This window comes from Panthera pardus, unplaced genomic scaffold (genome assembly GCF_024362965.1).
Source record: "Panthera pardus isolate Hobbes unplaced genomic scaffold, ASM2436296v1 HiC_scaffold_12, whole genome shotgun sequence".
NCBI classification, from domain to species: Eukaryota; Metazoa; Chordata; class Mammalia; order Carnivora; family Felidae; genus Panthera; species Panthera pardus.
Genome location: NW_026526677.1, coordinates 56,135,958 through 56,156,588, shown reverse-complemented (window position 1 = coordinate 56,156,588; position 20,631 = coordinate 56,135,958). Strand labels below are relative to the sequence as shown.

Here is a 20,631-nt window from a genome sequence, read left to right as displayed (position 1 = left end):
ATGGCCAACTGCTAAGTCTGTTCTTACCAGCTTTGCCGTAGCTTTCTCTAACCTGGCTAGCCTGTTTTTGTCCTGCTGTAGCCCACAGGTCTGGACACTTCTTTTGGTCGTCAGAGCTAGCTTTGATTACCAGAGCTAAGCGTAGTCATGTAGCCCTCTGGCCTGATCTGGGCTGGCTTCTCCAAGAGGGGTTTGATCCCCGTGAAGCTCTGGATTAGATGCTTTCTAAGTACGTAAATGGCCCTTGGACAAAAAGCCTCCTAGCCATCTGGCAAGGTGTTTGGTGCCATTCTTGGCCACTAAGCAGCCACAGTTCCTTTAGTCCTAGCAATACCCCATAGTGGGGCTGCTGCCTTTTGAGTTTTATTAAAAGTGAGGGAAATTTTCTCTGAGGTTGCAGAATGAGTCACTAGCTTGGTTGCTTACCCTCTTTGGCCTCCAAGTTTGTGAAGTGAATTGCCCATTCCCTTTGATTGGGTTAGCTGCCTGAGGGCCGAGCCTAGTCACTGTCTTCTCTCCATCCTACCAGACCACTGTCTGCCCTCCAGGGCCAAGGGCGGCATACTTGGTTGCTTGGACACGTCTTGCAGCCTACAAATTGGACAGACGGAATCAATACTCATGAACCTGGAGAGGCCCAGGTTAGCACAGTTAGTGACACCAGCTGCCTGGAGGGACAGCCTGCCATGGGAGGGGTTGTGATTGAATGGTGATTGGATACAGCATCTGAGGATTAACCAAATTATGTCCCTTTGAGTTTAGATCGACAAACCTTTTTCACTTGGATTTTATAACAAGCTGACTTGTGCAGAATATAGAAGAGCTGCCTTCTTAACACAAGGCTGTGCCGGCATGAGTCCTGGGGGAAGGGTGGTCAGGTATACGTGCCCACTGTGGCCCAGATTCATGTTGTTATCACTAAGATTATATGGAGAAAGGGAAGAGAGCTTGTATTTGTGGAGCTCCTTCTATGTGCCGTGTGCCACAAAGTTTCACATACTTTCTCATAACCTGAAAAGGAGGCGTCATTATCTCCATTATTCTGGTAAGGAAATGGAGTCTCAGAGGTGAAGTAACTTGTCCAGGGTCACAGGCAGTAAATGACAGAGCTTTAATTTAAACCCAGGTCTCTCTGTGCTTTTTATAAAATATCATTCTGTCTTCCTAATTTAAGTGTCTTAATTCACATTTCTCTTGACTTCCCCACAGCCTAACCACAGAGTCAGGTACATAGTAATAATAATAACCAATGTTTGTTGAGCACTTATTGTATGGCAGATGGTGTTCTAAGCACTTTACATGCGTTAACACAGCCATATAAGCCAGATGCTCTTATTATCCTTGATAATTATGAGATTGCAAAATGATGTTCTAATTTCATCATACCTTCTACATTTATTAGTTGTCATTCTACAGTAAGGAAGAGCTTTCCTTTCTCTCCATTAACTTGTTTTCAGTATGGAATTATGGAATCTTATTTTACTCAATGGGTTGTAATCCGTTACTGTCATTATTCATGTTGATGCTCAGATAGTCCCAGATTTTATTTTGTTTATTTTTATTTTATTTTTTAATTTTTATTTTATTTATTTTTAAATGTTTATTTATTTTTGAGAGAGAGAGAGAGAGAGAGAGAGAGAGAGAGTGAGAGCAGGGGAGGGGCAGAGAGAGAGGGAGACACAGAATCTGAGGCAAGCTCCAGGCTCTGAGCTGTTAGCACAGAGCCCGACACGGGCTTCGAACTCACGAACCGCATGATCATGACCTGAGCCGAAGTTGGATGCTTAACTGATTGAGTCACCCAGGCAACCCAGATTGTCCCGATTTTAAAGCCATATTCTTTTTTTTTTTTTTAAAGTTTATTTATTTTGAGAGCGAAAGTGAGCAGGGGAGGGGCAGAGAGAAAAAGGGAGAGAGAGAATCCCAAGCAGATGCCCTGCTGTTGGTAAAGAGCCCAACACGGGGCTTGATCCCATGAACTGTGAGCTCATGACCTGAGCTGAAATCAAGACTCGGATGCTTAACCAACTGAGCCATCCAGGCACCTCTTAAAGCCAGTGTTCTTAACCTCTATATCATACTACCTTTCTAGCAGATATTTTTTCTCACTGCTGTCAATTGATTTGCCTATGTATAACAGCCTTTTTGTACCCTTTGGCTTTTAATCTTCTGGGAAACAGTCTCATCCCACTTATGTGTAAACTAAGAACAAATATGTCTCCAAGTGAGAACCTGACAGACTCCGCTATGAATTCAGTATCTGAGTTTTAGACGTGGATTTTAGCTGCTTACAGACACTTCTCATTTCTCTTTGGAATTATAATCCATATCCTACAAGGATTACCTGTGAAAGGTACTTCTTAAGATCCTTGTAGGTAAGGTGAATAGACACCTGAGATTCAACCTGACCATGCTAGATCAGTTGTAGAAGCACCTCAGCTACGTGGGAGATTGCTTCTGGTTCTTTGATCTGTCTGTGAGGAGTGTGTGTCTGTGGACATGGGAATTACTAAAATTCATTCATTTATGCAGCAAGTAATTGAGCCAGGTTGTTTGCCTGTTGAAGGTAATAAAATTCAAGCCAGTTAGTACAGGGAAAACCCTTAACACTGATGGTTACAGATACTGAAAATCTAACAAAGAAGAGAAAAACTAAAACTACTGTTTGACTTTTTAATAGTTATAATAATTAGAGTAAGTTTTTGAACTGCTTACCACTTATGCCTTCAAAAGCATTAACAGTTCTGAAGGCCAGTAAGCAAAAGATTAACATACTAAGAGAAAAATGGTCAAAGGACATTATGAAAATAAAATCAACTGTTGTGATTCATTAAAAAAGAAACACAACTAACTACTAAACATTTTTTTTTTTTTAATGTTTATTTTTGCGAGAGAGGGCGAACAGGGGAAGGGCAGAGAGAGAGAGGAAGACACAGATCTGAAGCAAGCTCCAGGCTCTGAGCTGTCAGCACAGAGCCTGACATGGGGCTTAATCCCATGAACCACAAGATCGTGACCTGAGCTGAAGTCAGACACTCAACCAACTGAACCACCCAGGTGCCCCCTAAACATATTAAGTCCAACCTCATTAGTAATCAAAGAAATTCAGTTGAAACGGTAGTATGATTCCATTTCTTTTTACCAGATTGACACGTGATGAAGAAAAATAAACACCCTATTTTGAAAAAAAAATTTTTGTAATGTTTATTTATTTTTGAGACAGAGACAGAGCATGAACGGGGGAGGGGCAGAATTGGAAGCAGGCTCCAGGCTCTGAACCATCAGCCCAGAGCCCGACGCGGGGCTCGAACTCACGGACCGCAAGAAGGTGACCTGAGCTGAAGTCGGACGCTTAACCGACTGAGCCACCCAGGCACCCCGATAAACACCCTATTTTGGAGAAAGGAAGGCCCAACAGTTACTCTCTTTTTCCTTTGCTAGTAAAAATAAAAATTGGTACAGTCTTTCTGAAATTCAGTTTGGTGATATTTATCAAAACCCTTAAAAAGGTTTAAGCTTTTGACTTAGGACTTCATCTCCAATGAATTTAGCCAAAGGAAATAATCAGACATGTGTTACTGAAATATTAAAAATAATCTAATGTTTTACAATAGGAGATTGGCTAAATAAAATATACAATAGTCTTATAGTAGAACACTGTGCAGCTGTTAAAAACCGATGTGGTAGACAGGGGTTCCTGGGTGGCTCAGTTGGTTAGGCATCTGACTTCAGCTCAGGTCACAATCTCACAGTTCGTGGGTTCGAGCGACGCGTCGGGGTCAGAACACTGTGCAGACACACTCGGTGTCTGGAGCCTGCTTCTGATTCTGTGTCTTCCTCTCTCTCTGCCCTCCCCTGTTCTTGCTCTGTCTCTCTCAAAAATAAAATAAAACATTAAAAAAAAACCCAGTGTGATAGACAAATACTTAAAACATGGAAATATGTGTGTTTGTGTGTGTTCAGAGAAAATTTATGTATGATCTTATTTTTGTAAATAAAAATGTATGTACATTGAAAAAATGGATGCTATATATTCCCTTTTTTAAACCATATTTTTTAAGGTTATTTATTTATTTATTTATTTAGAGAGAGCCCGTGCATGTGAGCAGGGGAGAGGGGCAGAGAGAGAGAGAGAGAGAGAGAGAGAGAGAGAGAATCCAAGTAGGTTCCATGCTGTCAGCACAGAGCCTGACGTGGGGCTCAGTCCCATGAACCATGAGATCATGACTTGAGCCAAAAGCACAAGTTGGTTGCTTAACTGACTGAGCCAGGCGCCCCTGTTACATATTCTAAAATATTTCCTTCTTTTTAATTATCTATATCTTCTGAATGTTTTATAGTGAACACATTTTTTTTTTTGTTACAGAAAAAATAAAACACTGGCAGGAATATTCTGTAATAGGAGTGAAGTAAATGTATATACGAACACTTCCTGGGTCAAGGATACTATGCTTGGTGCTTTATAAATTTACCTAATTTAACCTCACTGAGTCTGTAGAGGCCCCTGACTCTGGTCCTCCTCCCTCCAGTCCATTCACACACAGCTACTGAAGTGATTTTTCTAATAGCAGTGGTTTGGAAGGATATACCAAACTGTGAATAGTGGCTACTCTTGGAATTTTAAGGAGGTGGATGTTTTAATTTAGTATTTCAATATGGTATGTATTTTTCTAAGTCTTTGTATTTTGAGGTGGGGAGGAAAGGCGTATGTTGTCAAGTCCCTTCCCCTTTAAGCCCTTCAGTGGCCTGCTTCCTCTCCCATGCTTCTCCCCCTTACACTCTCTGCTCCAGTCCTACTTTCTTCAGGGGAAGCCCCGTGCTCATTTGCCTCCAGGATCTGTAAACGCATTGAGTCCTCCCATTTCACCATCCCAGGTCTGACTCTGTAGCCTTCAAGTCTTAAATACCTTAAATACCACATCTCTGGGAGGCCTTTCTTGATCCCTTCCCTTGGTTTCCTACTGCACATGGTACTTCTTCCATCATAGCCTTGATCACACATTGCTACAATTTTATGCTAAATTGTTGTCCTCCCCAGAAGACTGTAACCTCCATGAAGGCACAGACCCTAGCACAGTGACTACAACACAGGAAGCATTTGACAACTAATTGTTGAATAAATACTTTGTATTTTGTAGTTGTGGAAGCCTATAGGGCCTTAGAAAGGTGTTAAATAACTTGGCCAGAGCCTCTCAGCTAGTAAGTTTCAGAGGTTTCCTACCCTTGACTTTCACACTGGCAGAGTCCATGTTGTTTCCCCTGTACCACTCACTTGAACAGACGCAGATCCAATCCCCAAACAGGTATCAGAACCTGAGACTCTACTTCCTAGGCGTTTCCAGCTTTTGACACTTCTGTCTTTCTGATTTCTTCCAGTGTGGTGCAGGTTCTCCTTGCTGCTGGCGCTGACCCAAACCTCGGGGATGATTTCAGCAGTGTTTACAAGACTGCCAAGGAGCAGGGAATCCATTCTTTGGAAGGTAAGCATAGACTCCCCTGCTGTTCTGAGCACTCTTCTCCCTTTGGCTACCAGGCAGTCTTGCTTTGTGCCAGCTCTACCAGCAACTCAGAGTGAGAGTCTATAAGTTCTTTATCCTCTGGGAACTCATGGATAACCCAAAAGGCTTAGAATAGATGCCTTTCACAGTCCCTTGTGGCTCTATAATTTAATTTATGTCCCTTCAAAAGTCTCGGGGAATAAGACAGAGGCCTGACTTCATGACCACAGCAGGGAGTGGGGGTACTTTTTACCTGGTGTTCCGAAAGTGCCTCAGCCTGTGGAGCCTCAGAGGAGTGGACAATGGAGCAGGTTTCCATAAAATAATTAAGGCAACTGCATGGAATGTGGCTTTGTTCCTCTTCTACTTCCTGCAGACTTACCCTGTTCCGTCCCTGCCCTAGAACTAGAAAGTAGCCTCACTGATTTCCTCCGCCTCAGAAGTCCCTCTGAATACTACTCCGAATACTGCTCCCCCGCCTTCTATATGCAAAATGCAATCCTGTCTCTGGGACTGGCCCCTCAATTTACCATTATGACCCAGAACAAATGTGGACCTTCTCTGTGCCATGACGTTTATGTTTGTAAAATGCAGTGGTCATAAGCACCTCCCAAAAGTGTCATGTGGGTTGTTTGGATTTTAGAAGAAAGAGGCAATGTGCACCCGTACTAGGGTTTGTCACATGTCTGTAGGAGGGTAGTCAGTGAAGTCAGTCTTGGTTGCCTCTGGTGAGTGGTTCTTTGAAAGTGAGGTCTAGAAGAGGATGGGTTGCTTTGGCTACAGGCAGAAATGAATATTTTACTTTTGGGCTTTTGCTTGTTCGGACGGTCTCCTCCCTCCCTGTCTGTTATCCTGTGTTGCTTACAGAGGCTGAGATACCCCTGTTTCCAGCAACGGGGCAGCTGAGCAGTGCTGCTTCAGGGTCGGCAGTGATGCCAGGAAGACAGCCAGCCACACTGACTGCCTGAGGGTCAGAACGTTGACTGGAGGGACGTCCAGTCAGGGGAGTGGTGCGCTCAGCCCTCGGAGCTGTCAGTGAAGCTGCCAGACTGACATAGCTCTGGTAGCCCAGAGCAGAGGGGTTGTTGCTGCCCCAGCGAGGTTTCTCAAGTCAGCAGCACGAGAGCAATGTTAAGAGCATCAGAGCATTGCTGCCCTGGTGAAGTGTCGAGTTGCCCTCCCCCTACCTCTCTACCTCTCTACCTCTCTACCTCTCTACCTCTCTACCTCTGTACCTCTCTAAACCTACTCCTTGTGTCAAGCTCCACCGCTATGGCTAGACCCTCTACAAAGCCTTTACTATCCTTGGCAATAATTGCAACCTGCCCTCAGCTGTTCTTTTGAATGTTCTCTAAATCTTGACCTTTTATATGGTTATTTGAACTCTCATCTGCCCATATGTCTGTTCTCTCCTCCTCAGCTGACAGTTCCATGTGCAGGCCATGACCTATGCCTCTTTGGATTCCCCACTGAGCTGGAGGAATTATGTTCACTTCATGTTTCAGAGGAGAATTTCATAAGTACCAAACTTGCCCTATATTTGCAGCTTGCTATGTGGAGACTTGCTTTGTGGGCTATCCTCTCTTTACTCAAACACAGTATTACTGTCCTTAGCTCTGTCTTCTGTCCAGATGCTCTCACCAAAAAGCAAGGAGGAACATTTGCTGAGAGAGCAGAGCCAGGTGGAAGGGAAGGGATTGTTTGAATAAGTACCCTCTCACTTGCTCTCAGGATTCCAGCAGGGTTCAGTCATTATTTAAAAAAAAAAATTTTTTTTTAATGCTTATTTATTTTTGAGAGAGACAGAGTGCAAGCAGAGGAGAGGCAGAGAGAGAGAAGACACAGAATCAGAAGCAGGCTCCAGGCTCTGAGCTGTCAGCACAGAGCCCGATGCAGGGCTCAAAACTCCCAAGCCGTGAGATCATGGACCTGAGCTGAAGCCGACGCTCAACGAACTGAGCCACCCAGCTGCCCTTCAGTCATTATTTTTGATTTCACAGAATCTCAGAGCTGTGAAGCCGTGTAGTCTAACCTTTACTTTCACGCCAGTCCCCAACCCCTGCATTCTTTTATGTCTTTGTTATCTCCAGATTGATGCTCATATCCAACATTCTATTCTAGATCCATAGTCAGTATACTTTTCCTAGAAAGAGCTGTATAGTGGCTTTTAAGCTTTGTGGGCCTCAGTTTTGATTACTCAGCTTGGCCGCTATAGTGCAGAAGCAGTTACAGACAATACACAAATAAATGTGCATGGATATGAACCAGTAAAACTTTATTTACAAAATAGGCAGTAGGCTGGATTTGGCCCATAGACTGTAGTGTGCTAACCCTGTTGTAGATATTTTCTTTCTTCCTTCCTTCCTTCCTTCCTTCCTTCCTTCCTTCCTTCCTTCCTTCCTTCCTTTCTTTCTTTCTTTCCGCTGCCTGCCTGCCTTCTCTGAATTTTTAGCTCTCACACTAGCCATACTGCATTCTGTATAGGTAGGTAGATAGACAACAAAAATATTGGAGAAGGCTATTATATTCCTTATGAAATAAAGATTAAAATGTTAAGTATCTCATTTTGTATGATCTGCAAATTTGGTGTGTAGGCTTTATGGATTCATATGACATTCCTATTTAACAGGCACTGTTCTAGGCATTGGTGAATTAGACAGACAAGATCCCTGCTATCATGTACTTTATGTGCTAGTCTTTGGTTTAAATGTTCATAAGGATTCCATTCAGTACAGAGCCTTGGACCTCATAATCAGGACAATTTGGAAGCATTATTCAACATTCACAACTGAATCCACCAAACTTCATTTATCTCTAGCCTCCATTTGTCCTGTTGTCCACAGAATTTTAAGAGATTTTCTTAGATTTCTTGTGAAAATAAAAATGTGTTTAGCATTTGCCATATTTTTTTTTTTTTTTGCCCAGTAACCCTTTCCCCAAAAGATACTAAATTATTCTGGCATGGCCTTGTGTTGTCCATAGAGAACCCATACTGATACCCAGTAATTACCTAAGTGTTAAAGAACCATTAAAAAAAAAATACTAGAATTTTGTCAGAATCATTGATGAACTCAATCTTGTAGCTTGCAGGATATGCCTGTCTTTGCACTTGTTTTGTTGTTGTTGTTAAATTCCAGACTGCATCATTGCCTGCCACAGTTTTCTGGCAGCTTATCTGATTTTCCCTGACATATCAGTTTGAATGTGGTCTCCCCTCCAACTTCATGTATGCTAAGTCCTAAAAAGTGACGGTCCTTTAGAATCATCCCAGGACTCTCCTCTCTCCTTACCAAGACTTTAGCTCCTTCTTAACCAGATTTCCTTTCTTTTTTTCATTTAAAGATATCTCATTCTTTCATCTATTCAACCACTATTTATTGCCTACTGTATTCAATTCTGGGTCATTCTCATTGATGAAGTAGACAGAAACAAAAGAATCTTGTGGTTCTCTTTCCTTTGGATTGGACATACTTTTTCACAGGAGGTTACCTGACTTATGGGATGTGTGAGGAAGCTAGAATAGAATACGAGATGTGAGCCCCTTGCCCAGAGTGTGTCCAAGCAAATCCAGAGGAAAGTCAAAGGCTCAGTTGGACGGTCCTTCACCTTTGGAGCAGAGGCCATGCTAAGTCCATCAAATTTACTAAATTTCTAGTAGAATTTCTGTGGGTCTTATACTGTGCTCAGTACTGAAAGGTGAGTTGTAGTTTGTGACCTTGGAAGGATCTCCCCAAATCCCAGTAATAGATCATTTTTCTGCCTTATCAGTATCGTGAACATCAAGAGATAAAGTATATGACGTGTGAATTGTAAAGTGCTCTACAGTTGTAATTGCTTATTAGTTTTATTTCTTTATAATTCAGTAGCATTTACTAAGTGTCAGGCACTCTGCCAGATGCTGGGAATGTAGAAATGAATATACATGGTCTAGCCAGTCAACAGTGCTCCCAGTCAAGTGAGAAGACAGACCTATGAACAAGACACCACAGTACAGGGTGATAAATGCAAAGGTAGATGTACAAAGAATATAGATAGCACTGATAAAGGCAATGATGAGTTCTACCTGAGGGCAGGCTATCTAGGAAGTTTTGAATTGGGTCTTAAGTATGAGTGGGAGATTGACGGGCAGACTAAGAGGGATGGATCTTCCAGGCAGAAGGAACAACACATGCAGAGACATGGGGTGGGTGGGTGATAGCAGGTGGACTCATCTGCCACAGTGCTGAGAAAATAGCAAGAAGTAAGACTAGAGAGGGAAGCAGGGTTCCACATGAGAAGAACATTGTAGGACAGTCCTAGGGTGCTCACACTGTTTTCTGGAGGCCATTAAAGGATTTTAAGCAAGGAGATGCTCAGTTTACGTTTGCATTTTAGATGGATCATTCTGATGGGGTGGAGGATGAAGTTGGAGGGGAGTGATCAGCAATGGCTCTTGACCTTTAGGGGATGATAGGCCCCTTTGAGAATTGGATGAGAAGCTATGTTTGTCTCCCCCAAAATGCACTTATAATTTCTAGGGATTCTTAAAAGTGATCTTTGGGAATGGAGAAAGTAGATATGAACAACATACTATGAGGTTGAGTTCTTAGCCAAATGTGGAAATTGGTGGAAAAGGAGGTATCCATGGTGACATCCCAATTTCTGATTTGGGTGAAGAGTTGGATGTATGGGTCTGGAGCTCAAAGGAGAAGTCAGGAGATAGGGATGTAGGAACCCCCTGCATTTACTTGGTAGGGACTACAGTGGATGTGACTAAAATTGCCCAAGGAAAAGAGTTAAGGTAAGAGGTGAGGGGACAAGGTGTGAGGAGGAGAGAGGATCCAAACAAGGGGACCAAAGGTATCAGAGAAGTGCCCTTGTTATCTCTGTTCTGCCTGCTCAGCACAGGCACAGTCTAGAAAGGAAAGAAACTTCTGTGACCTCCTTTCTGAGACTTTATTATTGGTTGCCCCATTCCTAGTGAAACCCTTCTCCTGTTTTACATATGACCATTGCTCCTTGGCAAGAAGCCTGCTCAGTCAGGCACATTACAGTATCTCCCACCTTTGTCAGAGTTGGTGTTTCTGGGCAGAGGGCAGGTCTGCTAGTGCAAGTGATACAGGAGTGCGTGGCATAGAAACCCTGCTGGCCTGACTGTTCTGTCCATTGTCGTTAGCCCTCAAGAGTGGCATCTTCAGAGGCATAATGGTGTCCTAGAGAAAGATCAGACTTTGGTGCCAGGCAGTTATCTAAGCTCTATTCGTCTAAGTTCTGTAACTTACAAGCTGTATGGTCTTAAGCAAGTGACTTAAGGTTCTTGAATTTCAGTTGTCTCCTCTCTAACATAGGGATAACAGTACTCATCTACAGGGCTATTAGGATGACTAGAGATAAGTAAAGCATAGTGTAAAGGATAATGTCATTTGATGAAGAATTTCTCTACTGTAGTGGGTTTTGACTCCATGCAAACCTTCCTTGGAGGTACTGAGCAACTCATCACTCAAGGGGCATTGACAGAGGCTTGGGTGTCTGCCCATCAGGGATTCTGTATAGAGGATTCTTGCCCTGGGTCATTGGACAATATGGCCTCCAAGGCCCCTGTCAGCCATGTGATTTCTAAGATTCTAGAAACTCCAGGCTCACCATCAGAGCAGGTAATGTACTTAGAAGTAGGATTTGAGCTGGGCTTTGGAGGGTGGAAAGGAAAGGAAAAAAGAAAGGATATTCTAAGCAGGGACACAGCTTAAACAAAGGCACATAGAAGGGACAGATGTGGAGGAGAACGTGGAGATCACTGCTGCTTCTCTACCAACTCATTCCCTGATCTTGACCACATTCCATTCAGTGCCTTGCTCCCCACCCATGCTCACTCCAGGAGAGTTCCACTTGTGGCTGGCCGATGGGTGGTGGGTCCCAATCCTCAGGTGGAGGAGGCAATAAATTAACGATAACAGTAAACAAGTCGCCCAGCCAGGGATGCCGCAGGCTGCTTGTAAGTAACTGTTATAAACATTGGGTGTCTGGGGCTGTCAGAAATGCAAGCGAGCACTCTGAGCGCCTCTCATATGTACAATTAAAACAATAAAACACGGCAGAAACATGACCAGAATAGGATATAAATCAGCTTCTCTTCTCAGCTCCAAGTGGTGGCTGAATAAAGATGAGTCGTGCAGAAGCTGGGTTGGCATAGGACCCTTCTGGGGAGTAGGCCGTACCTCCCAAGGCTAACCCCAATAGCCTGGGTGGTCCCCTTCCCACAGCTCCAGGGGCTGTAGGCCCTGGCCTGCTCCAGCTGACCTCCCCATCTCTGTGTCTTCAGATGGGGGACAGGACGGTGCAAGCTGGCGCATCACAAACCAGTGGACAAGTGCCCTGGAGTTCAGGAGATGGCTAGGAGTTCCCACTGGCGGTAATGGAACGGCTCTCTGTAACATTTCTCCCCCTCCCCAGGACGTGCCAGGGAGTCGTCTCATCTTAGCTCATCTATTCAGTATAAGTTAATCACCCAGCACCCACTGTGTGCCCAGCCCCTCTATCCCCTTGGAAAGCACAAATTTAGATGGAAGAATAAGCCTCCCAAGGGCGTAAGAGAGGTCCCCAGTCTTTGAGTAGCATGATTTAAGTCTACAGATGTTAGTTCTGGCCTTGGGCTTGTACTGCTTTTAAAAACTCGTCTGGGCTTTCTCCCTGGAAGAGACCCTATTTGCCACTTTAAGCTTCACTCCTAGTGAGGTTGTGGGCTAATGCCATAAGTACAGAACACTTAATAGCTATGACACCTGCGGTATTTTTTTGTACCTCTCTGAGGCTCTGTCTCCTTATTTGTAAAATAAAGGTTACCAGAAGAGTTAGAGATAGTATATTTATCCCTAGCCTAAAACCTAGAACATAGAAGGAATTCCACTAATGTAAATTGCTGTTTTTATATCATCATCATTATCCTCACCATACTTTTATGGAACTTCATTCAGAATCTTTGACATGGGCTTCCAAATGCTATTCAGTGGTAGCAAACTGTTGTCTGTAAAGAGCCAAACATTTAGAGTCTGAGGAGTGGCCTGGTCATCACCTAACTGTGTGACTTCGGGCATTTCTCTTTATTTCTCTGAGTCTTGATTTTTTTCATCTATAGAAAAGAATAAACTATTGGTTTATTATAAAGATCAAATTGAAGTACTTATGAAAGCACTTGAGAAGATACAAGGCATTGTGCAAATGTGTGAGATACTAGCAAGAAAAGTAAATAGTAATAATAAAGATTGAAGACTGGACCAAGACAGTCTTTGACAAGTGTCCAGTCAGAGGTGCAGATAATAAGGACTATCAGAGCTCAAAGAAGAGAATCTCTGGTTGAAGCAGTCAAGGAAATAAAATGGTATCTGAGCCCCAAAGTATAAGAAGGTTTTATGGAGGGCCTGAAGGTGGGTGCGGTTGGGTGTGAGGGGGTGTATTATATCCACAACAGTGAGGAAAAGAAAAATGTGTTTCAGGCTGTTAAGTGAACTTGTCCGGGTGAAGCAGCCATACAGCAGGTTTATTTTGAAGAGTAGTGAATGGGAAAGATGTGGCATTAGTAGACTGGGGCCACCATAAGATAATGGTGATGAGGTGGCTGCAGCAGCAGGTAACACTGATGCTGTGTGCCCGTAGCAGCCCTGTGATGTAGGCACTAAAGGAAACTGAGGCAGAGAGATGCAGCCAGATGCCAGCGGAACTGTCTCCTGCTCTTACACAGAACCCGGCCACCAGAGCAGCCTCTAGGTGTCCCACACTTAGCCCAGAACCTCTGCTGGTCCAGAGTCTTGGAAGGCTTGGGAATCTGCCAGGCCAAAAGCTATTTGGGCAAGTTATTATTTTTAATAATGTCCCTGCCTCTTCCTCATCAATGTCACAGCCTTGTCACTCCTCCAGGGCCAGCGGTTCTACATCTCATTTCTCAGCAGTGCCAGCCACTACAGAGTCACCAGGATGGACAGTGCACTGTGAATCCATCACGCCTGTTAGCCAACTTCAAGATGAAGTGTATCATCCAGTTAGGTTAATTGTTCCCCTCCTTTTAGCCATATTTATATATGTTTGACTAGGAGAGGGAGATAGACGAGTTGACATGTTTTGTTAAAAAGAATAAATTTGATACATTTATAAAAATAAAAGAAAAGTGGGATGAGGTGGCAAAGGACTAGTCTTGTGATTTTTAACTGATTTACATATTTTGTGTATAAATATTTTTTCATCAAAAGTTCCAAATCAGGGATGGGTCCCACACACCACACAAAATATATTAGAGACATTTATATGGATAGCAGGAAGGGAGACAGAGGGCTGAAATTTTCCAGGCACCCAGTGATTGATGGGGGCTGAGGCTCCCCCTGACGCTTTATTGAGTTTCCGATGATTATCTCTCGCTGAGACATTTTTTACAGATGACGGTCGAGCTGTCACAATGGACCATGGGGGAAAAAAAAACAACAATAATAACACTTTAATCTTTTTACTGCACTGCTCCCTAGTATCTCAGATTCATCTTCCCTGACGCACGCAGTTCATTATTCTGCCCCTCCCTGGATGGGAAATAAAGGAAAATAAATATATATGTAGACACACTTACCCACATACATACACACACACGGACTGGATATAAAAGAGACCACCTCAGAACCAGAGAGAGGCAGAATTTATTGTTCTTTTTGCAAGTGTTGAGGTTTATTAGTAGAGATGCTGGGTTGGCTTGGAATTGGCTATTAATTACAGCATTTTGTATTTGTTTTTATTGCAAGTTTTTAACATTTTGAAGAAAAGGCAGAGAAGAGGCAAGCAGGTATAGAGATGGGGAGCACAGAGGGACCAGGTTTGGCCAACCAAGTAGCATAACTGGCTGAAAGGCAGAGAGGGCAGGCTCTTCCTCTTGTTGCCAGCCCTACCCGGAGGATCCCTGGAGCTGAAAGAATTCTGCTTTAGTTGGGATGGGGGCAAAGCAGGGGCAGTGGGGGAGGTTTAAGCTCAGAGTAATGATTGGCCACCTCAGAGGGACTCTAGATGGCTGTGAGATGTTACTGCTGTGAGAGTTAGATGAGATGGGAAGAAGAGGAGGGTCAAACACAGTGCCAACGTGTCTACAGACAGCAGAGTAACACATTCTTAAGAGTTTGCCCCACTCTTTGAATATGATGGTATGAAGGTGACATGTGGGCTCTGGAAAGCTTGACCTAGGTCTATGTTCAAAGAAGGGGTCTTGGCCCAGAGAGGATGCCACACTGCCTAGCACCACAGGCAGGGTCAACAACCTGTCTTCTTGAAGTTCTAGGCCAACCTTCCTGTTCTCCCCCTTCCCTTTCATGGGGGTGAGAGAAGATGAGTTTGGGGTCCTTGGGGGAAGGCTGCCCTTGATGTGCCCTCAGTAGAGTAAGTGCGGACCCAGTATTACCTTTAATTCTTCAAACCTTTTCTGAGCTCCTAGTAGAAGGTAATAATGAGATAAGCAGAGTCCTGTTCTTAAGCAGAAATTTTCCGGTCCATGGGCAGAAAACATGGTGTCTGTGAGAACCATTTTCAAGTGGGGTTTGGTATTCCACCTATAGGCCAACCTAGAGACCACAGGTGCCTTCTTTGTATGAAGGATAAAAAGATGTGTAAGACACAGTATCTGTTCCTTCAAAAACCTGTTTTCTGCTTGGGGAGACAAACTCCAACATCCACTCACTAAGGAAGTATTTATTGAGCACCTGCCATGTTCAAGAATATACATAAGAGGCAACTGAGAACATTTAAGACTAAAAAGAGAATGGTAACTAATTTGATACAGACTAGACATTACTCAAATGCACAGAGGGAAAGGAGATCGGTGAAGATCAGGCTGCTTAAATCATAAAGGATGAGTAACATATAGATAAAAGGAATAATGATGTCATGTAATCACATAGAGAAAAGAGTACAAGCCTTGGAGTTAAACAGAGCAGCTCAATTATTAAATATCATTGTGATCTGAAACAATTTATACAACCCTGTAAGTCATGGTTTCTTCATTAATTAACTAGGAATAATAATAATAACAGCCTAATGATTCTTGGGAGGAAAATAGTTGTAAAGTTCCTAGCACAATACCTGGCATATAGTAAGTGCTCAATAAATGGAGGCCATTTTTTTTTCTTACTTCACCAAGAGTTATATATTTATTTGAGTATTGGAGAAAGACTCTAAGTCCTAGGGTATTAGGCATCAGGACTCACCTGTGACCCTCTACTGAGTATGAAATGGGCTCTTGCAATGAGCCTGACACATTGTATAGTGTTAATCTGAGAGGTGATTCTCGTCAGAGTTGGAGTGGCATCAGGAAGAGGAAAGGGCACAATAATAAATGTATTAACATTATTGACTATCTATTGTATGTCAGGCAGTGTGCTCACCTCCTTACATACACTTTTTAAAAATATAACAGCTTTGTTGAGATTTAATTCACATCCTGTACAGTTCGGTCATTTAAAATGTGTAAGTCAGGGATGCCTGGGTGGTTCATTGGATTGAGCGTTGGAACTCTTGATTTTGGCTCAGGTCATGATCCCAGGGTCATGGGATCAAGCCCCACGTCAGGCTTTGCGCTGGGTGTAGAGCCTGCTTGAGAATCCCTCTCTCTCTCTTTCTCTGTCTCTCTCTGTCCCTCTCTCTCCCTCTATCTTTTTTTCCCCTTCTCCTTCCTACCCACTCCCCCCACTTGTACACATGCTGTCTTTTTTTTTTTTTAAGTTTTACATTTATTTATTTTTGAGAGGCAGAGAGAGACAGAGTACTAGTGGGGGAGGGGAAGAGAGAGGAGACAGAGAATCCAAAGCAGGCTCCAGGCTCCCAAGCTGTCAGCACAGAGCCCAGGGCTCAAACCCACAAACCGTGAGATCATGACCTGAGCCGAAGGCAGACGCTTAACCGACTGAGCCACCCAGGTGCCCCCACATGCTCTCTTTCTAAAATACATACATATATAAATATATAAAGTCAGTGTGTAAGTCAGTGGCTTATAATATATGCACAAGAGTTGTGCATTCATCACCGCAGTCAAGTTTTAGAACATTTCCATCACTCCATAAAAAGAAATTCCATTCCCCATTTCCTCTCAACTCCTCCTAACTTTAGACAGCCACTAATCTACTTTGTTTCTATAGCTTTGCATATTCTGGACATTTCATATACATGGAGTCATACAATATGTGATCTTTTGGACTGACTTCTTTCACTTAGCATGTTTTCAAGGTTCATCCGTGTTGTGGCATGTGTCAGTGCTGCATTCCTTTTCCATAGCTGAATGGTCCATTAATGAATGGACCACATTTCATTTCTCCATTTATCAGTTGAGGGACATTTGGGTTGTTTCTCCTTTTGGCTACTATGAATAATACTACTGTGAATATTTGTGTACACGTTTTTGTGTGAACATAATGTTTTCAGTTTTCTTGGCTTTATACCTAGCAGTAGAATTGCTTGGTCATAGGATAACTCTATGTTTAACTGTTTGCAGAACTGCTAGACTGTTTTCCAAAGAGGCTGCACCATCTTACATTCCCACCAGCCGGGTATGAAGGGTCCAGTTTTTCTGCATCCTCAGCAGCTCTTGTTACTGCCTTTTTTACTTTGGCCATCCTGATGGATGTGAAGTTGTATCTTGTGGTTTTGATTTGCATTTCCTTGATGGCTAATGATGTTGATCATCTTTTCATGTGCCTCATGGCCACTTGTATATATATCCATTCAGATCCTTCATCTGTGTTTTAATTGGGCTTGCCATTGAATCTTGCAAGGTAGGTGGTGATATCTGTTTTACAGATGAGGAGACAGATTCTGAGAGATGTTAAGTATTTTGATCAAAGTTATACAGTGAGTTTTGCTCCCCAGTCTCCTCAGTCATTATTGACCTCTGCACAATACTGCCTGCTAAGGATTCATGGTAGGATCACCAGGGTCCTCTTATGGGGAGTCTTGCCAGCAGGAAGGGAGGAGTTGAGACATTAACTAGGACTAGGTGGGAAAAGCCTCTGAAAGTCATAGGAATATGGATATATTAACAGCTCCAGGACTAGGAAAATGGCCATTTCCTAGGTGCCAACCATTTCCTGTGCCCCTTACTATACCACATCATCTCTGATTTTCACAGTAACCCAGTTCATAGATATTTATGTTCCCATTTTACCAATGATGAATTTGAGGTCCAGAGGGACAAAGTAATTTTCCAGAGTCAGCAGGATCAGAATTTGGTTCTCTTGAACTCAAAATTCTGAACTCTTTCCTGCCAGAGATATTTTATAAAAGATGGATTTCTTTCAGTGTTATTTGCAGCATTTACAAGCTCTGCAGGCCATGGCCCAGCCCATGGAAAGTACTTAATAAATGTTTGGTGGATGAATGAGGAGATAGACTAGAGTATATGGTGTAAAAGGACCAATTCCAACTGGGATTCTGGAGGCGGGCAGAAGGAGGTATAAGTGAGATATTGGAGGTCTCATCCCAAGGCTTGGTGTCCTGGGGGCTTTGCTCTAAGTTTCTAAACATAGGGCTTGGGAAGAGTGCTCTGATGCCCAGACATCCTTAGCTTCTCTGGAGCAGGACGAAGCAGGTGGAGGTGGGATGGGTTTGACTAGCCTTGTATCTTTCTTGTGTTTGTCACAAGAACATTAGAGTGGGAGGGACCCTCAGAGACCATCTAGTTTGATGCTTCTTAGAGTTTTCTCTGAGGAGCAACACAAAGGGCTTTTTTAAACTGTACATTCCCAGGCCCTGCCTACTAAAAATTGCTGAGATGGGGGCCTAAGAATCAACATTTTAAAAAAAAAATTTGTTTTTAACATTTATTTATTTTTTAGAGACAGACAGAGAAAGAACATGAGCCGGGGAAGGGCAGAGAGAGGAGACACAGAATCTGAAGCAGGCTCCCGGCTCTGAACTGTCAGCACAGAACCCGACTCGAGGCTCAAACCCATGAACCGCGAGATCATAACCTGAACCAAAGTCAGATGCTTAACCAACTGAGCCATCCAGGTGCCCCAAGAATCAACATTTTTTTTACAAGTTACCCTGGTGGTTTTGTTCCCACTAAAGTTTAAGAACCACTGGTGTAGAAAAACTCTTCAACTTTAAAAATAGGGAATCTGGGGGTGCCTGGGTGGTTCGGTTGGTTAAGCGTACGACACTTGATTTTGGCTCAGGTCATGATTTCGTGGTTCGTGAGATCGAGCCCCATGTTGGGCTTTGTGCTGACAGTGTGGAGCCTGCTTGGGATTCTCTCTGTCCCTCACTCTCTGCCCCTCCCCTGCTCACATTCATACTCTCTGTCTCTAAAAATAAATAAACTTAAAAAAAAAATGAAAATAGGGAATCTGGGGGCACAGAGGGATTGAAATGCATCTTCAGTTAGTGAAAGAGTCATTTTTGAATCCAGTTCTCTTGTCTCTTGATCTTTTTTGTTCTTGCTGTTCTCCATGCTGCTTAATCCCCTAAGAAAAATCATTGCATTGCATGCCCATAGTTTTCAAGGTAGAATCCAAATACTCTGAGTCAGGTCTCTGCCTCCCTGGGCAACCTCATCTCTGCCCGCAGCATTCTAGGCTTACTGAAAGACTCAGTTTTTCCAGGGGCCAGGTAGTGCAGACTTCATGCCCTGGCCTTTGCACATACTTTCTTTCCTAGAATGCCCTTCTTCCTCTCTCCATCTGGCAAGATCCTCTTCATCCTCAAGACCGTTCTTCTGGGAGATTCCTCCCCAAGCTACATGACCTGTGCCCCGTCTTTGCTGCCATTAGACCCTGTGCATGTATGACTCTCATAGCACTTACTCTTTTGAGGAGCTCAGTATTGGTGTGCTCATGGGCAGGCAGATGGTTGAAGGTTCTCATGTTGAGTGGTATAGATGTGTAAAATACTGAGGTGATGCTATATGAAATATATACAGAAAATGTTATGAACTAGTTACTGTTATCCATGATCTAACTGGGGGTCAGAGGGAAATTTTAACACAAGAAAGTATTACAAGGGGTATTGTTAGGCAATAAATGATTAACTGGTCAGATGGGTATGCCTAATCAACGTGACAGGCATCCAGAGCAGAGCTGGGAAGAAAGGACTTCCTGGAAGAGGAAGCTTGAACAGGTCTTTAAAGAACAAGTAGGATTTGGAGAGGAAGGAGGGTTTTCCAGGCTGTGGAAGAAAATGAAGGGCCTTGCGCTTCCCAGGGATAGTCTCGTGGTGACCCTGCACAGGAGGTCTCTCTCCTGCCCCATCCCCTGCCTGAAGACAAACACAAGAAGCAGAGCTGACAGTGTCCACATGGGTTGAGAGGTCGGCCTGCCCATGCTGGCAAGGTGCTGTCTCTCAGGTTATAGCGAGGATTTAAAGAGGTAAAAGATGCACAATATCTTTTTTTTTTTTAATGTTTATTTTTGAGAGAGAGAGAGAGACAGCACTTGAACAGGGGAAGGTCAGGGAGATGGAGACACAGAATCTGAAGCTGGCTTCAGGCTCCAAGCTGTCAGCACAGAGCCCGATGTGGGCCTCGAATGCACAGACCATGAGATCATGACCCGAGCCAAAGTTAGATGCTCAACCGACCGAGCCACCCAGGTGCCCTGATATAGAATATCTTGAGGGGGGGGAAGCTAAGAGCCCAAGGCTTCTTCCCCAAGACTCTGATAAAAATTTAACCTACATCCTGAGCTTCAAACCAGGTTGAACAACCCTGGATTATGTGAGGCTTGAGCCTGCAGGCACTGACAGAAGCTGGGCATTGAGAAGTATGAAGGATAAGGCCAGGCAGGCTCCAGATCTTGTTCTGGTCCACCACCAATTGGCAGTGTGTGTTGGGCAGGCCACCCAGCTTTTTTACCTCTGTCTTCTAATCTGTTGAGTAGAGCGATGGCATCTGTCCTAAGTTGCCATGGAATGAGGAAACAGTCACATTGAAGTACTCTCGAAACTATAAAATGCTGCACAAATGTACGGGGTTGTTCTCGCATTTGTCAGATTAGTCACAGACATTTACTCTCCTGGAGACATGCCCACATCTTTAAAAGCAAAGGCACCGCTAGACACTCCATGACATTAGATGGCACAAGTTCTGGAGTGGCAGGTAGAGGCTGGCTGAGCCTGAGGGAGAGGCACTCGTTTCTAGGGTTGCCTT

At 43.6% G+C, this 20,631-nt stretch overlaps 1 protein-coding gene across 2 annotated transcripts in view; it reads left to right on the top strand.

Moving 5' to 3' along the window:
• Positions 1 to 20,631, top strand: part of CLPB (caseinolytic mitochondrial matrix peptidase chaperone subunit B) — a 142,232-nt gene that overhangs the window by 45,948 nt on the left and 75,653 nt on the right. The window contains exons 4-5 of one of the 2 annotated variants that reach the window (XM_019449704.2): positions 5,377 to 5,480; positions 11,797 to 11,886. In XM_019449704.2, coding sequence (XP_019305249.1) covers positions 5,377 to 5,480; positions 11,797 to 11,886 — 194 coding nt within the window. The remainder of the gene's footprint in view (positions 1 to 5,376; positions 5,481 to 11,796; positions 11,887 to 20,631) is intronic. The other variant, XM_019449705.2, reaches the window with a different exon arrangement.